Source organism: Camelus bactrianus, chromosome X, assembly GCF_048773025.1.
Source record: "Camelus bactrianus isolate YW-2024 breed Bactrian camel chromosome X, ASM4877302v1, whole genome shotgun sequence".
NCBI classification, from domain to species: Eukaryota; Metazoa; Chordata; class Mammalia; order Artiodactyla; family Camelidae; genus Camelus; species Camelus bactrianus.
In genome coordinates this window covers 104,602,546-104,623,633 of record NC_133575.1, presented here as the reverse complement: position 1 = coordinate 104,623,633, position 21,088 = coordinate 104,602,546, and the positions used below count along the sequence as shown (strand labels likewise).

The window sequence follows — 21,088 nt, the reverse complement described above, 5'->3', positions numbered from 1 at the left end:
CAGAGAAAATATTTTCAAAACATATATTCGACTTGTGTTCAGAACTTATTTTTAAAAATGCCTACAAATCAATAATAAAAAAACAAACAACCCAATTTAAAATTGGCTGAAAATTTTTTAACAGATACTTCACCAAAGAAGATATATGAATGGTCAGTACAAAAATCAAAAATCACTCCACATCATTATTCACTTTAGAAAACAAATTTCAACATACATCTTCACTTCTTACAAGTTTACACATACATCTTATGAGCCAGCAATTCCATTCCTAGGTATTTTACTCAAGATATATGAAAATATATGTCTACACAAAGACTTTTGCATGAATCTTCAGTGCAGAACTAAACATAATAGCCAAAAACGAGAAACAATCCAAATGTCCATCAGCTGGAGAATAGATAATCAGTGGTATAAGACATATAATGGAATATTATTCAGCAATAAAAAGAACAAACTACAGAAACAAAAGAATGAATCTCACAAAAAAAAAAAAACCATTATAGTACATAGAAGAAGCCTTACACAAGAGAGTACATATTATATGATTCCATTTATATAAAGTTATAGAATAGGCAAAACTATAGTAAAAATGAAAAAATCAGAACAGTGGTTGCCATGGGCATGAGGGGACTTCTAGGGGTGATAGTGATGTTCTATATCTTGATAGGGCTTTGAATCACACAGATGTACACATTTGTCAAAAATCACAGAATGTATGCTTAGAATTTGTGCATTTCCCTGTATGTAAATTTTATAATTTTTTTAACTATAAATTTTAAAATGCTGCTCTCCCAAACTGTTCTAAGCAAGGTTTGGTGGCCTATGGCCTGCCAAAGGCTGAGGTAGTGTGGAGTAGGGGAAAGGGCCCAGACAGTAAATCCAGACAGACATAACTTTGACTCCTGGCTCAGCCATTAGGCTGTGTGTCTTTGGGCAAATTACTTAACTTCTCTGTTTCCTTATCTGTACAGATGTAACGGTAGCCCAATGCCCAACATATAATAAGTGTTCCATAAATGGTAACTAATAATAAACCGACATTTGAGATGATTTGGGGTCACAGGGCCAAAAGTGACCAAAGGAGCTGAACTCACCTCAGGGTCTGTGCCTTCTTCAAAGGAGCGAATGCTGAAGGCCATGCTTTCAAATGTGTGGTCCACCCGCAGGACAGCCAAAGCCAGCCTGGCCACAGTCAGATTTGCTGTCCTTCCAGAAAACTCCATCTTGTGACCAGCACGCTCGATTATCCTCAGAATTCTGCAAGAAATGACAGGAAAAGAATAGTATCCCTAGCTTTTTAATGTAAAACTCATCCTCCTTATAAGATTTCCTCAATGTGAAATTTTTCTTTGCATTTTAATCACTATCTTTATGTTGCTCAGAAATTAGTAAATAAGATCACAGACTTTGGAGTCAGCCTGGCTGAGGTCTAAATCTTAGCTCCTCCAATTTCTGTGTGGGCAAGTCAAATGACTTCATTGACTTTCAGTTTCCTCACCTGCAAAGTCTGCATTAATGTGAGTACTCATCTTAAAAGATTGTTTTAAGGATTAAATGAAATTGATATATTATGTAAAGTCAGATCCTGCAGGGCCTCAAGAAATTTGGATTTTATTCTATATGTAATGGAAAGCCACTGAGTGGTTTTAAAAGCAAGAGAATGATATGATCTAATATATACATTAAAAGATCATTTTGGCAATTATGTAGAAGATAGACCATAGAGAGGCAAGAGCAGAGACTGGGAGACCAGTTAAAAGGTTATTGTAGAAGATCAGCTGAGAGAAATGGAGCTAGGACTAGGGTGGCAATGGAGAGAATTAGACACATTTCAGGAATATTTAAGGGATTTAAAAAATGATGCACAGCATGATATTGTAAATAACTATACTTCAAGAAAACACAAAATTTTGCATTAGTTGAAATTATACATAAATATATATTTATATTCACTTTAAAAACAATAACAACAAAAATTATGTACAGTGACTCATATAAGCCTTGGTTATTGTTTGGCTGTGAGGTAGAGGGAGGTAATTAGTGTTACTCTCAAGTTTTTTGCTTGAGCACTGAGTGGATGCATTTTATAGAAATGGGGAATATTGGGGGAGCACCACGACTGGAAAAAAATTGGAGGTTTGGTTTGGGGTAACTATTTATTTGGAAAGTTGCTATCATGAAGGTTCAGTTAAAATTTGAATGCATTCTTTCACAATTGGAATTTCAGTAGGATGACCCCATTGTATTGTCCTATTGTCAATGCCAAGCTACCTGACCTTTAAAATTGGTGATGATGGTATGCAAAGGAATTAATAATATATGTTTTAAATATTTTGAAATAAATTTATTTTACCAAAGTATTAGTACTTACTCATTGCTTACTTCATGTAGATCAGATAATGAATTGTTTTGCTTTCCCAAAGCAGCATCGATTATTTGTAATATAGTCTGGGTTAGGTTCATACTTATCTCATCACATTGTGAAATATCAGATACTTTAGAAACAATAGTCTTTGTTTCTTCTTCATCCAGAAGAGGGGATTCATTTATTAAATTAAAAATGTGCTCTGCAACATCATTTGCATTCTCTGGGGAAAGAAAATTGAAACGTAAAACCTGCATTACCTAGTTTGAGGCCATGCTGATCTGCTTCCTTCCCTTTAAAAAGTAAAGGCAGTGAAATGGAAATACACACCGAGTTAACAAAATTTACAGACGGAAATGCTGGGCCTCAATTTCTACAGTTGATGGAGTCCCAGAAAGTAGCACATAAGTCAAGTTTTTATTCATTAAATTCTTTTTTTAAATACTCCCCCAGAGAAACCTTTCTTGTTGCTAAAGATTATCTTGCAATTAGATTCTAATTAAGACTTTTGAGTATTGGATTGAATTAAGTAGATCCCACCTGTACTCAAATATCAGCACTCAGTCTATGTTTTCATAATCAAGGGTGGTGATTATATTTTTCTGTCAAGAACCAGCAACACACAGAACAATAGCAAATATGAGCCACATAACCAATAAAAAAGCAACTTAAGTTAGATTTTTCTAGATAGTAAGAACAATAGCTATTAACTCATCCACTTTTTTCACTTTTTATTATGGAAATTTAAAAATATGCACAAAAGTACGAAGAATCGTATAATGAATCCCCATATACCCTATGAATCACCTAGCTTCCACAAGTAGAAGAGCTAACCTTGTTTTATCTACAATCCCACCCACCTTCCCCCAACCCTAGATGATTTTAAAGCAATTCCCAGACATCATATCATTTCATCCATATGCATCTCTAAAACAAAGGATCTTTGTTTGTCATAACCACAATGCCAGTATCGTATCTTCTAAAAGTTAATAATAATACTCAAAATCATCAAATATCCAGCCAGTGCCCAAATATCCTTATATCTCATAAATGATTTTTTAAAATAGTTTTTGGTTTCAATCATCACCTACTTTTAAAGTTAAGAGCTTCATTAAACAAATACAAAATTAAGCAAAATTAGATTCTAGTTCCATATAACCCATAAAAAGCTGGGCTCCCTCATGGTGCCTTCCTATCTTCAAGCACTCACATTCAAGTCCAATAACTAAAATATAATGGAAAATAATCAAAAAATACAATCAGTTGAGAAAAATTCCAGAGAGAGATAACACCCATAACACACTTAACCCAGGTTAGATTACAAATAACCAACTCTTTCTCCCTCTGTTTCTCCTTCTCTTTCAATGTCCTCCACAGCTGGTGGCATCGCCCTAAATCTCTCTCCTGCCCCAAGCCCCGCACAACTTTACTCCCAACATAGCCCACACAGGTTGTTGTGGTTTTTGTTTCTCCTCTTTTCCTCTCATTTTCTTGCTTTAGTCGTCCCCCACCTCACAAACAACTCTCTGTCCTAGTCAATGTAAATTAAGCAATCTTAACTGAGACCCTCTCAATTTTCTCTCCTCAACCATTACTCCAATCTGCCCAACAATGCCTTACGCAGGACCCGAGGCAGCAAAGAGAGTTCTCTCTGAGGAGACAGTAAGAAGGGAGAAGCCTGAATAAGTTGAAATTACTTCTAAATTAATATTTTGTCCATACTACATCTATCTTCTGGTCAGTTAAAGAAACTGAGAAAACAATAAGACTAGGGATGAAAGAAAAATAGAGTGTGCTCATTCACAGATCTCTCTACTGCTCTTATTAAATTGTTTAGGCTTTCTTGTAAATGGGATAGCCAGAGCTGCCTACCTGGAGCCATTATTCTTTGGGCTTCAGTGGTATGACTTCACTTCATGCAGTCTCAGCTGTGGCAGAATGAAAGTAAAGAACAGGCCAATGGAAAACTAACTATATTGTGGAAAGTAGTTACAGACTTTTCATCAGGAGTCACATGATTTTTAAGAAAAATTCAGGGACAAATTACACTCATTGTGTAAAAATTCTAAGTCCCCAAGCAAAAGCAATCAAAGGAATCTTCCCTTATTAGTTGTAGAATAAATAGATCCCCGTTGCTTGAAATGGTTAAAATTTGTCTGCCAGTAATTACAACAATCAAAACAATAATAACATCTGTTATTATTGAGCAATTTCTATAAGCCAGTATTCTGGTTATCTACTGCTATGTAACAAACCTCTCCAAAACTTAATGACTTAAGACAATTTATTGTTATCGTTCAGGGTGCTGTGTGTTGACTAGCCTCAGCTAGTCATGGAGCCACTCATGCAGGTCTAATCAAATGGCAGCTGGGACTGGAGTCATCTGAAAGCTGGACTGGGCTGGAAGTCCAAGATGGCTCACTCACATGGCTGGCAACTGATGGGCTGGTCAGTCGGGGCTGTTGGCATTTGAAGGTCCGTTGGGTCAGTTGAGGTTCTTTCCTATACATGGCCTTTCCCACTGGCTTGTGGTGTGCCGGAGCCAGCTTGTATCAACTTGTGAGAACCAAATGTTACATTTTCAGGAACTTTGTGAGTCATTATTAAATGTTAAATTATATAAACTTACAATTAAATAAATTATATTAAAAACAATGGTGATGCTCAAAGCTCATCACTTCCTAATTATTTTACTACATTTTAATAATCTATGCTCTTATGGTTGTTTATATCTACTGTATCCATGCATCTCTTACCAAATTCAAGTTCACTGACTACATGTTGATGTTTGTATTCAGCCATGGGAGGAGAATTACACCAAAGAAATCAGCAAATGCTACAAATTATTACCTTTTTTTTTTTCAGTAGAGCTGGCTGTTAAACATTTTCCAGCACACCACTGTTTGGGCTTCTTATAGCATGGTGTCTGGGTTCTGAGAGGAAGAATCTCAAATGAGAGCATATTAAGAGAAAGGAAGCAGATGCTTTCAGTCTTCTTAAAAGTTAGTCCCACAACTGGCACAGTATCACTACTGCCCACTTCTATTGGACTAAGCAGTCACAAGCCAGCCATGATTTAACTCCCAGTGGACAAGGAGGGAGTGAATCAATGGTGGGTGTTTTGGAGACAAGATACCACAGCAAGGCATTATATATACACTTTTTTAATCTACTTACCAAAATAACCCTATGTTGTGGGTACTAATATTATTCCCTTTATACAGATTAAGAAATCAAGACAGAATTTCTGTCTTTTTTTTATGGAGGTGCTGGGATTGAAGCCAGGACTTCACGTATGCTAAGCATGCACTCTACCACTGAGCTATTTCCCTCCAAGACACAGAGGTTCTAACCCAGATTTCAATCCAGACCTGCTTGATTCCAAAGCTAGCGTTCTTCAATATCACTTTCTACTACAGCATCTGTGCCTCTGTCCCTTTTCTGCCTGCTGTTGGGGTTTGGAACAGCTGTACTATGCAGGCCTTCTACTTGACATCCTGGGAATTACACTGTTCTCTCTCAGTCACACTCTCTGCTGCCCTGATGGTGGGATGAACACAGGCAGGAGACAGTTTTGTGAAAAGTTCTAGCCAACTTCAGGGTGTGCTACATCTTCAGTATCTTGGAGGCAACAAAAACAGAGCACAACAAAGAACCTACAGAACTTTGAAACAAGGGTACCTTTTCTAACTGTGATATTAAGGAGTTACATGAATTGAGGATTTAAGTGGGGGTACTTATAAGTTTTCTCCAACCATGCTAATATTTGTCAGCAAGATTGAAAACTAAAGAAAAATTATTTCAATGTGAATACATTTTTCTTTCCTTCCCACTGTATTCATTTTTTGTCAAGCTCCTAACCTACGAGAAAAAGAGAAAGATTCCTCCAAAGCTAGTAAATGTGATAGTTTATTTTTCAGCTATATACGTTATGGCCACCCTCCAACTGTTCCGTTTCTCTGCAGATTTTGTTTTACTAAATGACTTCTGACAGTTAAGTTTCTAAAAATCTCAACCCAGTGCAATGCTTTTGTTGTTGTTATGGTTGTTTGTTAATTTTTTCTTCCAGAGAGAACATTCTATTAGCATGTCTAAGAAAAATGTGTCACTCAGAAAGAGGGAGGTCAGCAGGAAACACAGACTTCTCTGTCCTGCCGCCCACTCCAAGCTGCAACCCTCTCTAGTGCCCTGACTCATGATTTCAGATCTAGAAACATCAGAGCTGTGCCTGCTTTTCTAATTCTTCTAGAGACTCCTTGGCAAGGATCTCAAGTTTCCATCTTCTGCAAAAAGACAAGTCTCAGAAGTTCACTGCCTCAAGGCTCTTCCCTAGCTCTTCTGCAAAGCATAGGAATGCCTGTACCTCAATTTCCAACTATTCATTATGGGAGGAACTCAGTTTATGCAATAGAGTTGTGCCTGACAAGGTGCGCACAAACTGAAATTCTGGGAGGAAAACCTATATGCATACTTTAAAAAAAACACTGGTAAGGAGAAGCGGGATTTTCAGGGTCAGGGCTGTAAAAAGAGGCTTGGGGAAAAGTTCACCAAGCCAAACATCTATTGTGCTGGTCAAAATTAGCAAAAAACCATCATTCAAAGCCTCTGGAGATTGATGGGAGATCTGACAACAGATTGAGAAGCATTTATTCGACAAAATCTACAGAAACGTGGTAAGTGCAGTGGGAGGCCATGGCCTTTGAGATCGGAAGTGCGCCCACCCCCCCCACCCCCCCAAGCTCTGCTTGTGGAAGAATTGTTCCACTGGACTAGGCAGCCAAGTGGCACTTGCCATCTCCCCCAAGTCCCTTGGGTGGAAGAACAATCCTGAGTGGATTTGATGGCAAGTGAACATTAGTGGTTCCCACCTCTCCATCTCTGGGCTGTGGAAGATCTATACTGGGCAAGGGCAGCAGTTGAATGTCTGCCCAAACACACGCACAGCTCCTGCTCCAGACGGGAGACCCTAGTGAGGCACCTGGTGAAGGGCATATTCACCACCGCTGCCACCCCCAAGCTGTTGCCCCATAAGACAGATATTTTTCCCAGAAGACGGTAGGAGAAAGCCTCAAAGACTTAATATTCTTTCCCTGACAAGGGGACAGACTTTCATTGGATCAAACTGTGGAGCAATGTACGCTCCAGGGTTTTGTCAAAAACAACACAGAAATCAACTATAAATTAGGAGGCTACCAGCTGGGTGTGACACCAGTAGAGGCAGACCAGCCAGAATCTTAGTGGGGGAAATTAGAGAGGGAACTTAGCTAGAACCACAGTCATCCCTGGTGGTCTGAGAAAATAGGTACCTTCCAAAGGCTGCATCTTCTACGGAGCAGCATCAAAGGATGTACACTTCAGGGGAAATAGACTTCACTGAACTAGTCTAGCCAATAGCACTTTTTACAGAGGTAAATAAAACAATTCTAAAATTCATATAGAACCACAAAAAATCCTGAACAGCCAAATCAATCTTAAGAAAGTAGAACAAAGGCATCACACACCTTGATGTCAAAATATTACAACGCTACAGTAATTAAAGCAGTATGGTGCTGGTATATATACAGACATATAGACCAATGGAACAAAATAGAGAGCCCAGAAGTAAATCCACACATATACCATCAACTGATGTTCAACAAGGATGTCAAAAATACACAATAGGGAGAAAAGAATCTCTTCAACAAATGGGAAAACTGGATACTCACATACAAAAGAATGAAATTGGACCCTTATATTACACCACACACAAAAATCAACTCAAAGTGGATTTAAAAGACTTAAATGTATACTTCTCAAATCATCAAATATCCGAAAGTCTGATAACATGCTGTGTGGGTGAAGATGTTCTAAAACGGGGACTTTCACACCTTGCAAGTGGGAGTATAAGTTGGTGCAACTATTACAGACAGCATTTTTTTTTCTCCAAGGACAGAGAGCATTTTGACATCATCAGAAGAATGACTGACCCAGCAATTCTACTTCTAGGAATTTATGCTGCAAGTATACCCTACAAAATGACATAAGCGTCATATCCATCACAGCAGTTTTTTTTTTAAATGAAGTATAATAACAGCTTAAGTACCCATCCATAGGAAGCAGGTTAAAGAAATCAATTGTGGCATATTCATGTGGTTAATACAACGCAGTGGAAAAAAGAAGGAGGAAGCTTTTCATATACTAATATGATAATTTCTGCAATATTTGTTAAGAGAAAAAAGCAAGGTGAGGAACAGCATGTATAGCACGCTCTGCTTTGTGTACAAAAAGGGATAGAGTGTATACATATAAATACACACACATTTCCTTATAGATGCGTAGATACCTCTGTGTATATTAAGTGAATGACTGAGGTCAGCAATGGGAAGGAAAGATTTCACTGCATACCCTTTTTTTGTTTTTTCAGCATTGAACTATGTAAAGTATTATCTATTAAAACAGTTTTTAAAATTGAGATAAAACAAAAAATCGTAAGTAGCCCAAAATTATACATATAAGCATTATAAAGCAAAACCACTGACAGTCCTAACTTCTCATGCCCCACTCCCACCTCCACCATCATTAACTACCTAGTTTCTGAAATTGGTTTGTTGTTGGGTAGATTTTCCTACGTGACGTTTGCCTGTACTCTCTCTGGTCTCAGGTCAAGTAGACGAACTAACTGAGGTTCCGTTATTTTTCTACTGTGTACAGAATAGTCTTACCGTCACTTATTGTAATATTAGCAAGATCCACAATCTTATTAGGAAGCTCTTGAAGCAATTTGCATTGCTTAAACTTTGGTTTTTCCCAGTGAGATTTGCCGGTGTTGATACTGATTGAGCTGAAAAAGAGAGGAGAGAGCTTCATCGTTGGAAGATGAGGCCGGAATAGTCTGAAAGCGAGTGGTAAAGGAAAATGCTGTGTCCTTGGCAGGCCTCCTCTTTGCCCACCCGCAGCCTCCCTGCAGACATTGCAAAGGTGGGAGCCCAGTGTTTGTGCAGTGAAGAAAACTTTACTCTTGGGGAGCGAGTGAATCTAGGGTCCCCATGCAAGAGGTATAAACAGGCGAGAAAGCCTGGGATGGGGCACGGACCGAGAGTTGAGGCAGAAATTCTGCCCCTCTGGACATGACTCCTACCCTCAGTTTTGCTTCTTCCTGCATCTTAAGATGAAATTCCTGTTAAAATTATGGTCTCTATCTCAGCATATGAATTTACTCGAGGCAGTTAGTATAGCAACCTCTGACCTCACTGGGCCTCACCATCCACCCTTGTCTATGCTCCATCCAGTGCAAGCCAGCGCATTTCAAATCACTTAACATTTATGGAGAACCTTCTCTGTTCTAGGCCTGGTAGTAGGTTCTGTAGACAAACAGGGCAGGGTCTCGTCTTTGAGGAGCTTGTAACTTGGTGCTTTGAGACTGTTGATATAACTACATTTATTAGGCAAGATATGAGATGAAAAACTGTATAAACAAAACTGAATCAACTGAACCACCAAGCAAGGAGAACTTATTTGCAACTTGTTTTGTTTTGCTTTGTTTAATAAAATCATCTTTATTATCATTCATGAATACATTAGAAAAAGATGTGGATCTCTTTAATAAGACATCTAAGTTCTCATGGGCAGATGTTTTCCACTCATTGTTAGAAAATTCAGTTTACTTCAGAATGGTAAAAAAAAAAAAAAAGGCCAAGTCATATCTTAGTGTTATTATGACAAGTTTCCAACTCATAGGGACCCTGGAAGGGTCTCTGGGTCTCCCAGGTCAAGAAACTATACTGTCCTAACAGCTGCCCATACTCAAGTGTCTTCTGGAATTGCTTAAAAATTTCAGTGGACCCCTGGGCAACAGAATATTCTATTACTCTGCTGGTTGTTAAGGTGCAATTCTAGGGTTAAACGCTGTGCCCATTTTCAAACTGTCCAGGCTATCTTCCAAAAAATCATGTATTCCTCACTTTACCAACTCTCCCTGCCAAATAAAGGACCCCAAAGCATTAAGTGCCAACTGCAAAGTTGGGTGAGGCCCCTTCCTCTCTCCAAATCAAGTGATTTGGAATCCCGAATGAATGCAAGCACCAAAAACCTAGGACAGGGGTCTTTCCCCAAAACTGTTTGCCGCTTTTGAGCTGAGCTGGGCATGAAAAGGGCAGAGATGGAGGAAGCGCCCCCCCACCCCCTACCCCCCAGGCCCTAATCAAGCAAAGCAAATAGCACAAGCAGAGAAAGAGACATGAGAGCAGAACAGCAATGGCCCTTTTTGGCTGGAGTACCGATAAGGAAAGGAGCCTGGGGGTCTTAAGTACTTTATTTAGGGGTTTGGACTTAATTCTTGAGGCAGCATGGAGCTGGAGTGCGAGACTGACATGGTGGTAGCCAGCCTTTAGGAAAATCACGCTGGTGGCGGTTTGAAGTAGAGCTGGGGGTAGTGGGCAGAAGGCAAAGAGACTTCTCTAATAGTGGCACCAAGGGAGTGGCAGTGGGGTTGAAAAGGAAAGGGGAGATGCGAGCTCTGACTGTGACCGTAAAAGCCGCAGGACTTACGAACTGATTGGACGGAGGGAGGAAGAGGTAGGACCTGGTCCAAGGTGTCGCCTTCCAAAAGAGAGCTTTTAAGCTTTTGTGAAAACGTGCTGCCCCTCTGGCCTGCCCACTTAAGTTAATGGCATAAACTGTTAGCAGAGAGTCAGAAAAGAGGGGCTGATGATTTGAAAAAGGAAAATGTTACAGTCAACAATAGAAGAGTGATTTAGTAAATTACTATGGCCCATCAAGGAGATAGCTTCTGAGGTAGTTTTTTGAAATGGTCATTAAGATGAATGTAAAACATGGAAAATGTTTGCTCAACCATTGAGTGAAAGGGTAAATGACACTATTGCTATAAGGACGGTGAATACCACTACACAAAATTTGAAAGGCATACAGTGAAAGGCTAGATGGAAAAACACGACAATCTAAAAGCAGCGCTGTTCAGGTGGTGGGATTTCTCCTTTGTCTTCTTGAAAATTTTCCTGGAATGTCATTATGTTGTATGTGCATGCGTAAGCAGGTTCTTAAGGTGAAAGCAAGAAAGAAAGACAAACAGTCGGGCGGTAGAGGGGGAGAGAGGGAGCATCTTCAGACAAATGACATGGAAACATGCCCCCAGTTAAGCAGATCTTTGTGTATCTGAACTATTAAATCTTGGATGGTACATACCAGACTCTAGTGGCGTTTCCAGCCTCATTCTTTATGCATCTAGTTTGGGCTATCTCGGTAGGGTTGGTTAAGAGCCACTTATATGTCCCTTTGTATTTAGAGGCTGTTTCTTCGGCTTTGCACTTTCCCGGCTCTACAGAGAAAATGTATGCCCATTTGAAAGGGCAAAAGGCACTTAAAAGTTTCATGAACATCCATTACGACTCATCATTATCACCCTGCACATAAACATCAGCAAGTAAAAGGGGAAACTTCCACTAGGTAATTTAAACCAGGCTGAAAATAGCATTAAATGGAGTCTTTTTTTTTTTTTTAAATAAGGCTCCCAGTACAACCTCACATATGATCCTTTGCATTAAAACTACCAGTTTTTCTGCTTTTTGTTTTTTAAAAATGCATTGAAAAAAGATTAAGTTATACAAAGGGGTGTAGAGTAAAAATTCAGAGTCTCCACCTGCCAACCGCCCTCCTTTTGAGGGCAATTGTTAATAGTTTGAGGTGCAGTGACAGGAGACTAAAGGCTGGCCCCTATTTCTGATAGTTTCTCCTTTCTTAATGGACTCAGGTGGATCTGGTTCTAGTGAACTCGATGTATTTGTCATCACCAATATGGTCAAGGGAGCTCTGTTTGGATGTTGGTGCTGAGGGCAAGGTTTTGCTGCCAAGGGTAGTCACCTTAAGGGAGATGTGACCTGGGTTAAGTTTATGTGGTAATGTCCCAGTTTTCACTCACTACTGGATTTGTGACCCTGATGCTAGAAATGTTTCCATCAGGTGTTGACAAAATGGCCAGAGAAGCGGGCCAGCCAGCCTTGCCCAGCCATCCCAGTCTTCTCTCGGAGTGAGGCTGAAAGGCGCCTTTCTCTCCCTCTCAGGACATCTTCATTAGCACCGTGTGCATGGTGGGCTCTGCCTGCGGCTTCAGCACTTCTCTGCCTCCCATCTCCCACTCATCCTTTCGCAATCACAGCCTGCCCTCTGCTACTTAACACATCTGTTGCCAAGGACTGTGCATTCTACAGGTTTCTGTGTGTTATCTGGGTTAGCTCCACGTTTCCCCCTCAGTCTATTAGGGAATAGGAAGAATGCTGGCAGCAATGGGAAGGATGCAGAGTAGCCTGGCAGACTTTCTCTTTACCATTAAAGCTTTGCTAATCTGAAAAGAAAATGCCCATGAGAGAAATTCTGGACTGTTCCCAGATCACTTTCCAAGATGAATAAGCTGGTTGAATCAATCAATAAACTAACAAGTATCTATTGGGCAGCTATTGTGTCTAATGAGGAAGCTCTCCAGGTCTTCCGACTGCATTGATGAGCTGGCCACTGCTACGATCCAGAGCCGATCAATTGCTCTCTGGTAACCCCTCTGGTACTCAGTTTGTTTGTTTTTTAACAAGTTCTTACCATTCTAGGTTGTCAGGGCACGTGAGCTATGAGGACGGGAAAGGGGACACGAAGACAATTTGTTTCCCCTCTGAACTCGGGGTCTCTACTATGTATGCATTTTGAGCTATAGGGAGTAAACTCATATGGACCCCCCCCACCAAATTACCTAGTATTTTCACTGTAACGTGTTCAGACTTTACTAATAACGTCAATTGATCTTGTGTGAAGTTTCCATGCGTGCGGTTGCCATGTATTTTACTTTTGATCCTGCTAATCAATTCGGTGGGCACTAAGGAAGAGTTGGCCTTTATGATGACCTGACAAGCACAACTAAAAAGCAGAGCAAAAAAAAAGAAAGAAAGAAAGATGTTGCGGTTATGGCCACAGAGTACGTCTTGGCTGGTGATGCTGTAATTCTGTGCAGATGACTTAATTGGTAGTCCATAAATACCAGGTACTTTACAGCTATTAAGTGGCACATCTTAAGAAACAATAGAAGACAGCATATTGAAGTCTTCTGATAAATTTTCTCGTATCCAAAACAAACAACTCAAAACCCATTTTCAAAAGAATAGTCAGCAACATTTGCGTTATGTTGAAATTGACTAGCCTTATGATTTCTAGGAGTTTGTGATAATTAATGAGAAGATGGAGTACTCAGGATATATTACTTCAGAGAAAACCTTTTATCCTTCTGGTCTCTAATTTATCCATCATTAGTAATAAGGCAAAGAGGTACATGCTCAGTTAATCTATAAAGCTGTGTTCTGCAGAAGGCCTGTTTCTATAATAGAATAATATGACGATAATGATAATAATAGTAGCCAACATTTGTAGAGCTCTTGTTCCACATGTTTTTTAATTTTTTAAAGTGACAGTTTCTTTCTTTTTCTTTTTTTTTTTTTTTTACTGGAGGGGTAATTAAGCTTATTTATTTATTTTTAATGGAGGTACTGGGGATTGAGCCCAGGACCTTGTGCATGCTAAGCACATGCTCTACCACTGAGCTACACCCTCCCCCCTCTTAATTCATGTTGTCTTCACAAAAACCTTATGAGATTGTGCTATTATTATCCTCATTCTACAGATGAAGGAACTGAGGCTTAGCCAAGGTCACAAAAACCTAATATTTCATTTCTGAATATTCTGTCCACTAAAAGATATATTGTAGAAATAGAATAGAGCTGTTTTTAACCTCCACCTCTGTAGCACAGTTCTCGAACATTCTAAATTCCTCTACTCTTTCATTACAGAGCACATTTCAGATTCACACACTTACCTATACATTTTCTCCATTCCCATTTGTAGACATCTTTTTGAAGAACACATTTTCCATACTTCCTATCAGCCCTTGAAAGTTAGATATGCCTGTGTTTACTCAAAATTTCTATGTGCAATCGAAGCCTCCCCCTCCATTGACCCGTGTTTGGTGAGGTCCCTGCTCATCCTACCCACTCCATTTGTAGTTTATCTCTTCTCAGCTTTCATCTTTCCAGTCTGAAGAGGACTCTTCTTTGTTAAAACCTCTCCATCTGCTGCAACAGACCCTCTCCTCTTAGCACCCTGAACGTTTTAATGACCTTTCCACGAGCCTTCTACCCGGATATGTCCTTCTTGAGTTACATCAAGCAGACCAACAACAGCCAGTGTTCCGGGAGGAGCTGGACCACAAGTCTGAACCAGACCAAAGCTGTTTCCCCATTGTTTTTCACTTTCCCTGCTCCGTCTTTCATGGACTTTGTGGACGACAGCAAACACTTTATTTCCCCCATCCCCAAATTATGACCACTTTGGACCCCATTTTCTCTTCACTACAAAGAGGCAGCAGGCAGGCTGCTAGGCTGTGCCGTGACCAACCAAAACAACTTATTTTATGAAGGGAAGAGCCCAATTACAGCATCTGTAAAATAACCACCAGGTACTTTGATCTCCTTCTGACAACTCTGGCCAAAAGGATGCATGTGCAGAATTAAATGGGAGGAAAATCAGAACAAAATGTACCAGCTATGAATAAACTCAGCTCCTACCTGTATGGTACATGGGAAATTGTAGCCATTCCTTGCCCTTCTCTCTGTTCCAAATAACGCAAAAGAACAGTACATAGTCACTGAAATCTTTAAACAAATGTCACAATTGACTACAGGTCTTATCGTTAACAACCACAATCTTAATTACACTTTACATTCATGTCACCCATTGCCACCTACAAATCAATTCTCAAAAACACCAACGTATTTAGTCCTGACACCCACACTCTAGGGTGGGTAATGCAGGGATTGTCACTCCATTTTCTAGTCTCAGAGAACTTAAATGATCTGTCCAATATCCTATAGCTGATGAGTCACAGAACTGGAAGCAGAATCAAAGCTTTTGGGATCTAAGCATGGTGATGACAATGTTAAACACTACCAAGATTTTACTATGCTCTATGTCCTGTGCTAAGTACTTTATGTAAATTACCTCATTCCATTTTCCAAGAGCCCTCTGAGGAATGGTAATATTATTATTCCCATTTGACAGATGAGGAAACTGAGGCAAGGGAGTTTAATTAAGTTGTCCAAGGTCTCACAGTCAGGAGTGGAACAGCAGGGATTCTAACCCAGGCAGCCTGACTCTGGGGACCACATTATCCCCAGAAGAGTTTTATATTTATTATTTGAGAAGAATTTTAGTTGTGTCATGTTATCTATAATGCATTAACTTTTAAAATTCCGACTCAGGAATTTACAGGAAATATTTTAAATGATGGTAGATAATTCGGAATGCACTGTAGGCTTGATTGTATTTTGTATAGTCAAAATATTTATCTCAGATTTAAATACCTTAAAACCCATGTGCTTACTAAGCCTTTCAGAGTCTAACATTGTAAAGATTTGAGGTACTGAACAGATGATGGAGATAGTTTTATCACACTCTGATTTTAAATCTATACACATAAAAAAGTAGATATATTATGTGAATGCCAGTCTTACAAACAACTGTGTCACTCTTGGAAAAAAACAGGCTTCTTTTAACAAGATGTCAACAACCAAGAAATTCCATTTGCCATTTACAATCCCCAAATCATTCCACATTCCCATAGCCCACAAAATGTGGCTCAGAAAACTGCCATATGAATAGTTCAGAAAAGGAGCGGATGGTTTTCTTTTTTTTTAACTTTAAATTACAGTTTTAGTTTGTTAGAATATAATTGTTATTACCAATAATTATAGTTTTAATGCACTAATTTTACAGGGGCTCCCACTCAATAAAATAAATAGAAAGCTATATTTCTTCCTATCTAATTGGTTAAATAATAAAGATTTCTTTAATAAATTCTTTATAACTGCAATTTAAAAAACAGTGCCTATCTAGTTATTTTACTCCTTGAAATTATAAAAATTGGTAACATTTGGCTTGTGAAATGTTTACTAACTTCAAATAGTTAATTAAAGTAAAAAGAAGTTCTTTTCATAGCTTTTAGTGAAACAATCTTTACTTTCTTGTTGGTCATAGTCTATATAATTTAAACTTTTATAGATTATATACTTAAAAATTTTTTGTCTATTTTAATTTTTTTGGATTTTTTTCTCTTTTTATTTTTTAACCATTTAAAAAATTAAAGTATAGTTAATTTATAATGTTGTGTTAGTTTTAGGTATATAGCAAGGGATTCAGTTATACATATATATTCTTTTTCAGATTCTTTTCCATTATAGGTTATTACAAGGTATTGAATATATTTCCCTGTGCTGTACAGTAGGACCTTGTTGTTTGAGGATGGTTTTCTTACTGGGTTCTTATGCAGATTCCAAAGAAAATAATGTAATTTGACCCTCAGTTATCACAACTGAACCTTGCCTGATAATACACACTTGGATGGAAGAGCTATTCACTTATATCTAATCAGGTTTAAGATGGGTTACAAGTATATTTGTTTTGAAAAATTACTTACAAACGTTCGGTCCATGATTATTTCTTCCTCAGTAGTGTCTCTGTACCAAAAGCATCAAAAAGGTATAGAAAAATTAAATATAGCACCAAATACATGAAGGAACAAGTTCAGGAGAAAGAGAACTCTGAGGCAGAACAGTAGAATCCCCCAGCTTGGAATCTGAACAATACTAGGGCTCCAAGAAGACACTTTAAAAGAGCTGGGTCATTATTTGCATACCAAAATGGTGGTAAGCCTTTAACTTAGCAATCACACTTCCAGTAACTTACCCCATAAGAGTACCAGCAGGGATGAATAAAGATATATGTACAAGGGTGGAAGTAACTGAAATGTCCATCACTAAGTAATTGGATAAATACACTGTGGCACACCCACACAAAAGAATCTTATGCAGTCATTAAAATGCACAAGCTAAATCTATATGTATTGGCCTGAAAGGATGGCTATGATGTGTTCTAAAGCAAGAAAAGAAAGTTGTAAAACAGTATACCGAGTAGGATCCCATTCTCTTAGTAAACGCATGGCAACGAATTTAGGAGAATATACAAAATAAGCTGTTAACCAGAGTTCTTAAAGTAGGCGGGGAAAGGCAAGTTTCTGGAGATTTTTGCTATCCATGTTATACATTTCTGTAAAGGTCTGAGATTCTGCAATGGCCACATATCATCTTTGTAATAGGGAAAAATAATAGACACAGTTGTTTTTTAAAGAATGTACACGCCAGACATTTCCAATTTTCTTTTAATAACCTATCATGGCTTTACTTCTATTACTTTCTATGAACCTTCCTGAACCTATTTATATTTGAACATTCAAAAGAAACCAAATCCCAGTGTATGGAAGACAGGCAGTCATGTTTAATGTTTTAAAAATCAGCCAACCATGGTATACCAGAGCCACGCCTATTTTTCAAAGGGATTCTTCTGGATGTTCCTTTAACAGAGGACTAGTATATGTGCAGGGCAAGAGCAGAGAAAATATTCCTCAGATGACCAGTTGCCTTTGTCATGGTCTTCTTGATACTACTCAGTGCCTGCCAATTTCACTGCAATCACCTCTCCAGATCTGTGCCCCAGGCAAGTCTTGAACTAGTCAGTATTCCTCACTTTAAACATTTCAAGTTCCCTTGGAATTTCTAATTCCTGAAAGTGCATTATCCAAAAATAAAAGTCCTTATAAATCCTCACGCACTGGCCAGCCCTAGCCTTTCATCCCTTTAAGGCATGATTTTTTTTCTAAGTCACAGAATCGTAACATTTTAAAGATAAGGGGGGCATTAGGAGTAACTGAGTCCAATTCCACTGTTTCCCCTATTTATTTTCTTATGTTTTGTTCTCCCTACAGTAATAATACAAACTTCTTCCTCATTCCGAAGAGAACCTTCACTCAGAAGGGAAGATACAATTCAAAATGCAGCAGTCTCTAAAGCTCAGACAAAAACAAAGGAAATCCTCTCGGGATGAGAACAGACCCACAGACTCACATACCTGCTTTTAATTTGAACAGCCAAATTAGCAAGAGCAAATTCACTGTCCTGAAATATAGAATTCAACTGTAAAAGACAAAACATATCAGTTATAGTATTTCTGTGTGTCTTTCTTAATCCAGCAAAGTTAACCTGAGATGATGTGATCATTAAGTTTGTTCATTATGTCAGTTGGTTCAACATTTCCAACTGTTCTGCTCATCTTTTTTTTTAATTATTTTCAAATAATTTTCCCACATTTTTTATTGAAGTACAGTCGGTTTACAATGTGTTAATTTCTGGTGTACAGTATAATGTTTCAGTCATACATGTACATACATATATTTGTTTTCATATTCTTTTTCATTATAGGTTACTACACAATGTTGAATATAGTTCCCTGTGCTAAACAGTAGGACCTTGTTGTTTATCTATTTTATATATAGTAGTGTGTATCTGCAAATCCCGAACTCCCAGTTTATCCCTTCCCACTCCACTCAGTTTTTCAATGTACATTTTACCTATTGTTATGGGCTGAAATGTGTCCCCCACCACACCCCCACCCCAAATTCATATGTTGAAGCTCTAACCCCCTAATGTGACTGTATTTGAAAATAGGGCCTTTAAGGAAGTAATTAGGGTTAAATGAGGTCATAAGGGTGGAGCCCTAATCCAATAAGACTGATGTCCTCAAAAAAGAGGAAGAGACACCAGAGATTGCTCTCTTTGTGTGCACACACACAGAAAAGGCCATGTGTGAGGACACAAGAAGGTGGCCATCTGCAAGCCAAGGACAGAGGCCTCTCCAGAAACCAACCCTGCCAGCACCTTGATCTTGGACTTCCAACCTCCAGAATGGTAAGAGAATAAATGCCTGTTGTTTAAACCACCCAATGCATCCTATTTTATTATGGTAAGCCTAGTGGATGAATATACCCATCCATTTTCAAGCACTTATAATCATGCCGTATACACTTGAAAATAAATGCTGACGGGGAGGAGGGAAACAGACATCATTTACAGTTGGTGCGCATGCAAGCTGGTATCACCTATCTGGGAGGCTACTTAGTGATAGCTATTAAAATGTGAGATATTCATGTCCTTTGAGCCAGCAATTTCAGTTCTAGGATTTATCCTATAGAAATACTTAAGTGTCCCCCAAATTTATTGCAACGGCATTACTGTCAGCATTGTTTCCAAATAAAGAGAAAAATAGAAACAACCCAAATGTTCACCAAAGGATATTTGGATTAAAAGAAACACAGGCTGAAGAATCATGCTGACACCAAGGGTTGACAAAACATTGTAAACTGACCATAACTCAATAAAATTTTTAATAAAAAAAGAAATACTACATCACAACCATCTAGTGAACTCCTATGCATTTGTTAATGTATATGATGTAGATTTATATTTATCAGCATGAATACGCTTAAAGATACGTGGTTAAGTGAAAAGAAAGCAAGTTGCGGAATAGCACACTTAGTATGAGCTCAATTATTTTTGTAAAAAAAATACATGCATCAATGCTATTATATGTATAGAAAAAAATCGGAAAGAATATACTGCAGACTGTTAAGAGGAATTAATACAAGAAGGGATAACAGAGAGGACATTTACTTTCTGGGTTTCAGTTTTCAGTGTCTGAATTTTTTTACAGACAGTAGGTATTGCTCTTATTATTAGAAAAATGTAAAAATAAATAAAACATTTATTGCGTAGGACAGAAAAGAAATGAAAATGCAGAAAACAAAAATATTTAAGTACTATGGCGTAGACTATGTTATCACTGCTCTCCTACATCCCCCAAATAAGGGAAATTTGGCAAAGACCCAGAATTTGTGTTGGTGCAAGGAAATGTACAGTTTTAAACAAATTAAAATAATAACATCCCATAAAAGCTTTCAGCATTGACACTATGAAAGAGAGACTACATACATCCTTATGGTGTCGCTTACAGATTAGATAGATTTGCAGCAACAAAAAGAATCAGAACCAATTTTCTGTGAAATGTATTATGGGTAGAGAAAAGTGCAGCCTAGTTTTAATCTACTTGGTCTTTAATATATATTTTTTCACATATTTTATATGTACCATAAATATTCAAAAGATTATTTTACCCAATTTTCTGCAAATTCCTTTACAACATCAGTGATAAGGATCCTTGGCTTTTCATCAAAGACAGACAAGCTCATTTCAGTATTGTAGAAGGAAACTGCAATTAAAAATAAGGAGATTAATTTCATCGATTTAGTTCAAGAAATTTAATTTCTGTAAGTTTGGTTAAAATGCTCTTCAGTTTGAAGAAACCAAATAATGAAGTCTCATTCTTAAACTTTGTTTAATTTAGGTCCAAGGTCAAGAACCAGTACCTTCAGGTCCATATACAAAAAGCAAACCAGGATGTACCATCGGATTTTTGCTTTAATTATTTGGGCTGTTCCCTGACTTCTACACAATTGATAGACATTCTACAAATCCCCCAAATGTTAGTTTTCATTGGCCAACAGACTTCCAGTCCATTTAATGGCCAAGCTGAACATTATCTCACAAGTTCATTTGTACTGAGAAAATATTCATTTCTTCCTGTGTCCTTCTTTATTATTTTGGGGTTTTCTTTATTTCCTTCTTTCTCTTATCTGTACTATCAAATTTCAACTTTGGAATATTAAAAGTTGAATGAGTATCTATCCCATATTTGAATAATTTGGAAGCCAAATACTCATTGGCCACAGATGAGCATTTGAAGCCAGCT

General features: G+C 38.2%; 1 protein-coding gene across 1 annotated transcript in view; it reads right to left on the bottom strand.

Moving 5' to 3' along the window:
• The window catches only part of ADGRG4 (adhesion G protein-coupled receptor G4), an 86,156-nt gene that overhangs the window by 31,421 nt on the left and 33,647 nt on the right, over positions 1-21,088 (bottom strand). Inside the window, exons 5-13 of the mRNA XM_074359268.1 lie at positions 20,454-20,548; positions 18,356-18,420; positions 16,869-16,908; positions 14,962-15,005; positions 13,101-13,264; positions 11,549-11,681; positions 9,070-9,188; positions 2,375-2,591; positions 1,098-1,260 (exon numbers count right to left, since the gene is read on the bottom strand). Coding sequence (XP_074215369.1) covers positions 1,098-1,260; positions 2,375-2,591; positions 9,070-9,188; positions 11,549-11,681; positions 13,101-13,264; positions 14,962-15,005; positions 16,869-16,908; positions 18,356-18,420; positions 20,454-20,548 — 1,040 coding nt within the window. The remainder of the gene's footprint in view (positions 1-1,097; positions 1,261-2,374; positions 2,592-9,069; positions 9,189-11,548; positions 11,682-13,100; positions 13,265-14,961; positions 15,006-16,868; positions 16,909-18,355; positions 18,421-20,453; positions 20,549-21,088) is intronic.